Genomic DNA, 8,100 nt, shown 5'->3' on the forward strand with positions numbered 1-8,100 from the left:
GATGCTCAGGGATGTAATAAAATATTCTATTCAGTGCTATCACTGAGCTTCTGCTGGAAGATAGGGTGTTCTTTTCAGTGTCACAGAAATGTGGCTAATATAAAATTTTCACTTTTCACTTTGAGAGAACCAATCAGCTGTGATCTTTGTTTGCCAGACATTATATTTCTTCTTGGGCATTCATGAGCAAAATAAACAATGACTTATTAGATTTAACCACATTCCTTGACTAATGAATATATAAAGAAATGCACAATTTTAAGAGTTTTTTCAGAAGTCTACAGGACCATCTACAGTAACCACATTAAAAAATGCATTTTACATTGTTAATGTCACCATGAGTTTAGCAGTATTTCTGACTAGCTTTTAGTTTCCATTACATGGCTAGAAAAGGCAATACAAAAGGACAAAGCTAAGTGGGAGACATTTCTGTGTGTGCAATTCCCACAATACAGGATTTCTTGTAATCTTGTATCTGATTTTTCTGTTAATTAAAAATTTCCTCAAGTAATACTTAAGGCCAAACTATTTCCAAACTATTAGCCTTCCACAATTCTATTTACCCTTTCTCATTTTTCTGTATGTATTGACTGCAAAATTTGGAAGTTTATAATCTTAATGTGCAAACCACTGTGGTGAATAGGTATTTTTCCACTGGCATCAGTGAACATTGATTAACTCATAAAGAGGATAGTTCAGAAAAGCCCAATGATAATCTAATTTTTTCAAATATTTGGCATTTTTGCTTATTAAAAGAGCAATCTTATACTCTGATTAGCAACTATGTAGTTGTACCTGCAGTTCTGTTTCTCGTTTTTTAGATAAGTGCTCTAGGTTTATCTGAAGAGGCACTGCTTACCATATGAAAACATCTCAACTAGTCTATTACCAGCAGCGTGGTACACTTCCAGCATTCATATTTGTAAATGTTCAAACTCTTGGAAGTCTTCATTCAACAATGATAAGAGCGAAAAGGGGGATGGGGGGGGGAGGGGTGGGAATCAACAATGCTACTGAAATTCAGGTCCAGAAATAGGGTACCATGCCCATGTCCAAACCTTAAAATGTGAATGCAGAATAGACGGGGGGGAAGGGGGGGAAGGGGGAAAGGGGGAAACCCAAACAAAAACCCAAGCAATAAACCCCAACCATTGTCAAAAATGCTTCTTGGAAATTAGCAAGAAAAATAACTGTGGATTGGAGCAGAATTCTGCTCCAGCTTGCATTTTCATCAAATAATTTGTTCCATAAATTTATACCTGATCAGATATCAGGCTCTGAAATGAGATTAATCTAGGAAATTAACTCAGGTGATTCTTTTCAAGGCTACTGGTATATTCTGAAGACCTGACTTGTCTTGCCTTTGTACATAACAATGTTTCTAAGCAATGGAGACAGAGCGTGGTTAACTAGTGGAAGAAAAAGCCTTGAAAACACAAGCTTCTTGAGAAATGTTACTTCTGTCAAAAGCCAGGGCTTGCTCCATTTAGTTTGAGGTATCTGAGAGTTGAAGTCTTCTTTTCTACAACCATTTTAAAACCAGCTACACACTGGTACTGAAAAATCTTAATTGAACTGGAGAATTGGAATCCTCAAACTAAATCTTATATTTATTTGACAAGAATTTTCTAGCTTTCAAATCTGTTGAATCTCGAAAAACCCACAATTGTTTTAAAGCCTTCAAACCAGACCCTATATATGAAATAATTTAGACCATTGGTCTAGTTCTTCAATTCCATAACAAACATCTGTTAAGAAGGCATGCCTTTTCTGCATTCATCAGTATTAATAGTTCCAAAGACAAATGCAGTAACAGTGCAACTCAAAGGTAGTTAGATCTTTTCATATCTACAGACAAGACATGTATGAACCGATGCATATTCCAGTAGCTAACTTATTAAAAAATATATATTTCTTCTGGAAAATACACCATACATATACTTCAGAAGTGCAACACTCAGCAAGATTTCTTAGCATTTCTTATCAAAATGCAGCACAATTTTTTTATTGATATCTGTTATGACCAGCTGATTGAACTGGGAAAAAAATAACAAACAAAAAACCCAAGCAGCTATATTAGATGTTCATATATCCAGCTGGCCATCTAATCCTTTCAGATATAGAATAATTTCTCAGGAAGTGAACACTGGCACAGTTACAGAGTCCTTTGATGAAGCTAGAACAAATAGAACTTGCTTACAAATTGACTGTGTTTGCTTCAGATAAATTTCCCAACCATGAATTTTCTGAAGCCAGGTAATTGAAATAGAATAGAAAGATTTCCACAGATCCTAAACATCTCACTGGAACCTTGAGAATGAAGCTTTCTTTTCTTTTTTAATTATTATTATTAGTAGGGACATATTAATTAGACAGTTCACTTTAGGTGCTCTAGATCTAAATGCTTATATTAAAATTCACAAGACCTAAAAGCTCAAAGCCTACAGAAGTTCTAGAACACACAGCATTCATTTTAAGGTGGAAAAGGTTAAACTATGTTACCCGGCACATACATTACTTACTATTAAAAAGTCTGTATTTGCAAAAATTGTTACCTCAGGATACCATCAATTATATGGAATTAATACACTTTAGGGTTATTTTGGAAATCACACAGGAAAAATACATTTAATATGTTAAAAACTACCAGACACTACAATAAGGATGCTGCCAAAACACTAAGCTATATTGACTGAAAGCCAGAATTTCTCTTCTGATAACACTTTGTTGCTTAACATTTGGACTGGAAAGAAAAAGGAAAAAAAAAAACCCCAAAACAACCTAGTTCCTAGCTTTAGTCTGGAAGAGGGTGATCCATAATCGTTAGAAGAGTCTTACTCCAAGGGTTTTGTTTGGATCAGGTTCTTGATAATTACCACTACCATTCTTGGTAGCTCTCAACAGTGAAGAAAGCGAACGGCAAGAGGAGCAAATAAAGCCACAAACCAAGAGACAAGACAAGTAGTAACTTCCTTACAGTGGAAATGGCATGAAGATACTATGATGGGAACCGCTATAATAGTCAAAGCTGGCATTCTGACGCAAGGTAAAAGGCTGTAATTCACAAATTTAGAGTCCCTTTACTTTAAATAGAGGGTGGAAGTGTGGTATGCTAACAAGATCAAAGTAGTTTCTGATATAAATATGTTTGTATGAAAGCAGCCATTTATAAATGCAGATCTATTCAAATTGCATTGAGTTCAGCCTATTCTAAAGACTTCCAAGAACATTTAGCTTTATTTTTTTCATTATATGTTCCTGTAAAGAGTAAGTTTCAAAGTACTCATGTCTTTGTTCATAGACAGTTATACAAAAGGGAATTTTGAGCTTAGTTTCATGGAAGTAAAGAATATTTCTTTTCCTTATTAACATCTGTAGAAGCTGTGCAGAGACCTGAATTGAATGGAAAATTTTACTTTACACAGTGCTAATATCTGATCAATAATTAAGCAAGATATTAAATAGGAAGATCTGACTTCCAGTTTTAAAAAATGGAGACCATCATCTCAGGTACAATCTCAGTGACTCCAGTAATTTGCCCAAGAATTAATTTAGCCTCACCCTCCTTGCCTTTTTTCTAGAATTCACTTGTATAAACCTGATATTATATAAACTGAATATGCATTTATGTGGGGTAAGGTCAAGGCACTGTGAAACCTTCGAGGAGGATCCTTTCAGCTTCCTCCTTCAAAACAAACAACACACCCAGCCCCGGAGCCGGAGAGCAACAGAGGCGCCGGCCTGGGATGACAGGCCAGGGCGGGATGGGGGTTCAGGAACGAGGACAGCAGCACGGGGCCGGATCGGGGCCGGGGCTCAGCACCACAGAAAGCGGCACGGGGCCGGAGCGGGGCCGGGGCTCAGCACCACAGACAGCGGCACGGGGCCGGAGGGGGCCGGGGGCTGAGCACCACGGACAGGGACACGGGGCAGGGGCTCAGCACCACGGACAGGGACACAGGGCCGGAGGGGGCCGGGGGCTGAGCACCACGGACAGGGACACGGGGCAGGGGCTCAGCACCACGGACAGGGACACGGGGCCGGATCGGGGCCGGGGGCTGAGCACCACGGACAGGGACACGGGGCCGGGGGCTCAGCACCACGGACAGGGACACGGGGCCGGATCGGGGCCGGGGGCTCAGCACCACGGACAGGGACACGGGGCCGGGGCACGGATAGGGACACGGGGCAGGGGCTCAGCACCACGGACAGGGACACGGGGCCAGGGGAAGGGCCGGGGGCTCAGCACCACGGACAGGGACACGGGGCCGGGGGCTCAGCACCACGGACAGGGACACGGGGCAGGGGCTCAGCACCACGGACAGCGGCACGGGGCCGGGGGCTCAGCACCACGGACAGCGGCAGTCCCGAGGAGCCGGGCGGGGAGCGGGCTTGTTGCACGTCGGGCGGTGAATCCGCTGAGGGGCAGGGAACGAGCGGGGATGGAAATTACCCCAGCCTTCGCAGAACCACAATGAGAGGTAAAGTCACGACTCTCCAGAACACTGAATGCCGTGGCAATCAATTTAATCTATAATTTGGCCTCTCCTTTTCCAATAATAAAAGAAAAAAAAAAAAGACGAAAAAAAAAACCTAGAAGAAAAAAAAAGGTGAAAAAATAGGCTGAAACAGACCTCCCCAATCCATGACTATTTAATGAAGCCAAATGATAGTTGTAGAGGTTCAGAACCGGCAGAGCAAGGGCCAGCAAATGTATTATGCCCGAAAGCTGTGGAAGATTCAACAAGATTCTCTCTCCAGACGCTTGCAAAACCCATCCGCCCCGAGTAGAGCTTCCCTGGCTACTGCCAGAGCTGTGGGGCATCCAACCCCTAAAGCACACACCCGCACACGGAAAACCAGAACGGTGTCTGCACATCTCTCCCCGCCCGACACAGAACCTGCCCGTGCTCCAGATCAGTGCAAGGGAGGAAACGAGGGCGCAGCCCACGGAAACGGGAACCGCCGCTGTGAGCAGAGACCGCTGTAGTGGGAAAAGCCAGAGGGTGCAGGCTCCGTCCTGGTGCCCGCACCCGTGCAGCCACCCCGTCCCTCCCTCTGCCAGCAAAATGGAACGCCGGCTCCGAGTGCAGCGGGCCCAGATCGTATTGCGACTCGCCCCCCGCCCCACCGCGAGGAGACGGAGAAGGGGGAAGGGAGGAGCGGGAGAAGGGAGATTTTCCGTGCATGCCTTTGCATGGGAGGCGGCTCCGCGCCGGCGAGGTTCCCTCTGGGCAGCCCCTGCGCCCTTGACATGACAGCGGCGATCTGCCTCCTCTCCTCCTCGCTCAGCTGGCTCAGGTCCGCCTCCACCCCGGCCGGGACCAGGCTCTGCAAGGGGGCCGCGGGGCCGCCGCCATCCCCGGCTGCCGCCGCCCCTTCGGGGAAGGCGCCCAGCCCTTCGCCTCCTTCCAGGCTCGCCTCGTTGCCCATGGCCGCCGCGGCTCGCCGCCTCTCCCGCTGGGCGCAGACCGGGCCGGCGGGCGGCTCGCAGCCCCGCTCCCCCGCGGGCGCTCAGGGGTCCGCGGCCGCCACGGCGGCCCCGCGCGGCGGCAGCGCCGGGGCCGGGCCGGGCCGGGCCGGGCTGGGCTCGCTGGCTCCGCCGCGGCTGCCGGGAGTGCGGCGGTGCCGCCCGGCGCGCTCCGCCGCCCCGCGCGCCGCAGCGCATGCTCCGGGCGGGCGGCTCCCCCCGCGCCGCCGGCCCGCCCCGCGCCCCGGCGTTAAAGGCACCGCCGCCCCCGCCCCGAGCGCCCGCCGCGTCCCCGGCACCGCGCGGGGACCCAGCGGCGACCGCGGCCATCCCCGCGGTGCTGCCCCCCGCTCTCCTTCCCTCTGCCAAGGACGGGCTCGCGGGCTTGAAGAAGCCTAGCTCGCCTGAAGCAAGAAGAGGGACTGAAGACGCGTGTGGAGGACGCCCCCTCCATCAACCCCTTCGGAGTTGAGTCAATGAGGTCGGATTGCTCCGTGCCCTAAACAGCAGAGTTTTGAATGGCTCTGTGGGTGGAGATTTTACAGCTCCTCTGAGTCTGTGTTTCAGTACCGGACTACCATCGTGATGTCTATCACCACCATATCAGTGCCACTCCAGGACCAGTCAATCCCAAACTGAACACTGTACTCCTAATGCAGTTTCACAACTCCTGACTATATTGAGAATCTCCTTCTCCAACCTTCCAGCCACATTTGATGTAGCAGAGGTCAGTCTGCCTTTGGCATTCTTCATCACAGCCACACACTTCAGGAAGATGTTTCACCTGGGTGTTTGCTGCAAAACTGCTTTTGGGACAGCCTATCCTGGTGCACAGAGTTACTCCTTCCCAGATACAGGACTCTCCACTTGCTATTCTTCAATTTCAATACGTTCCTGCCAGCTCATCCTCCAACCTGGATGGAGCAGAGTGGCCCTGCTCTTTAGTGTATCTAGTGTTCTCCAAGCTGAGGTTTGCAGAGGTTGTATTCCATACCTTGCTCACATCAGTAGCAGAGACATTGCCTACTGTTAGTCAGAAAGATACAAATAGTAACACGCCAGCAGTTGGACGTGATGCAAATAACCACAACTGCTTTGAGCCTCATAGTTCCATCTATTTTTCATCCTCTGTACAGGTCTCCCTAATTTGGATATAAGGATGTTATAGTTAATCATGCTGAAAGCCTGATGGAGTGATTTGCCTGGGGTTAAACACATGCTGTCTGTTTTTAATAACCTTCCTGTCTCTTGGCTATTTGGACATGGCTTCTAAGAGGAGTTGCTCTGTACCTTTCTCAGGAAGGGTAGTGGCCACATTTGTCGAACTGCCTGGTAGTTCTCTTTTTGGATGTCCTTTTTGAAGATGGGCACAGTGCTTGTTTTTTTGGGTTGGTTTTTTTTTTTTTTTTTCTGGTCATTAGGAAACTTTCTGAAGATATCTGACTTTGCAGTAGCATCAGCTCCCTCATTGCTTTTTGATCCATCCCATTTAGTGCCATAAGCTCCTGCATATCCAACTGGTTTAAGTACTTTCTACGTCTTTGTCTTTCTACTACAGCTCATGCTTTCACTCAGAGACCTGGGAGACTACAGGACAAACCCAATCCATAAAAGCCACTAAGTGCCTTGGCCTTTCTATGTCTTTGCTACCAGTTTTCCTGTCTCATTGATCAGACCAAGTTTTTACCAAATCCTTCCTAGCAATCTTACTGAATTGTGGCTGCATTTTTCATATTCAGATGTGAACATTAAGAAACTAGATCTTCACAAATATCAAGGAGGATGTCAGCATTTGGTACTCGTTTGTGTCTTTCTTTAGCTCCATTAGTACTTTGCTTCAGACACAGCTGTATGCAGATGAGCTCCCAAAATGACCTACATAAGGATACTGTACAAATATTTATAGTGCTCTTGTAGTGTAGCAATCAGAGATAATTTTTCCAGTACCGGTTCACAGTAAGTGATGAAACTAGCAGCAGTTGGGCCTTTCTACATTTCTCTTGAGTTGTTACAGGTTACACATCAAAGGAACAGCTCAGCAGAGAACATGATAAAGCACAGAGGGAAAACTGTCTTAGTGGAGTACATGACTTGAATGTAAGTTTCTGCCTCTTCACATGGTGTTCTAGGTAAAGACATCAGTTGGGGTGTGGAAGAGGTAGCACACAACCCAGTCACACCTGAAGGAGGGTGGATTGCCTTGACATGTGAAGGAAAGACAAAGTTCAGGGGGCTAGAAGGAAACAAATACACATCCCCACATCATTTTGCACAAGTGAGCACCATATATGTAATTATGAATAGATGTGCAAAGTGCTACTGCATGGAAGAAGACAAGTGCAAAAAAGAAGATCGGGAAAGGGGAATTTAAGCAGTGAAAACATTTGGTTTTCTGACACTTACTAATGTAAGCATTCATAATACTCTTAAATATTGAATATTTTGTGGAGGGTGGTATTTCTGTCCTTCAGTTGGGTAGTATGAAAGTTTAAAATATTCCAAAATGAAAGTTATCTAAACAAACAACCTCCCTATGTTTCTTTATTCAAAGCCAAATAAGTGACTAGTGCTTCTGACTCAGACTGAGAAGTTGTCTTATGTTTAAAATCAGATGGAATATGTTGAGTATA

General features: G+C 46.2%; 1 protein-coding gene across 1 annotated transcript in view; it reads right to left on the reverse strand.

Annotated features, from left to right (window-relative positions):
• The window catches only part of PCLO (piccolo presynaptic cytomatrix protein), a 308,509-nt gene extending 303,076 nt beyond the window's left edge, over positions 1-5,433 (reverse strand). Inside the window, exon 1 of the mRNA XM_056516399.1 lies at positions 5,192-5,433. Coding sequence (XP_056372374.1) covers positions 5,192-5,433 — 242 coding nt within the window. The remainder of the gene's footprint in view (positions 1-5,191) is intronic.
• Positions 5,434-8,100: the final 2,667 nt, after the last annotated feature.

This window comes from Oenanthe melanoleuca, chromosome 1A, assembly GCF_029582105.1.
Source record: "Oenanthe melanoleuca isolate GR-GAL-2019-014 chromosome 1A, OMel1.0, whole genome shotgun sequence".
NCBI lineage: Eukaryota > Metazoa > Chordata > Aves > Passeriformes > Muscicapidae > Oenanthe > Oenanthe melanoleuca.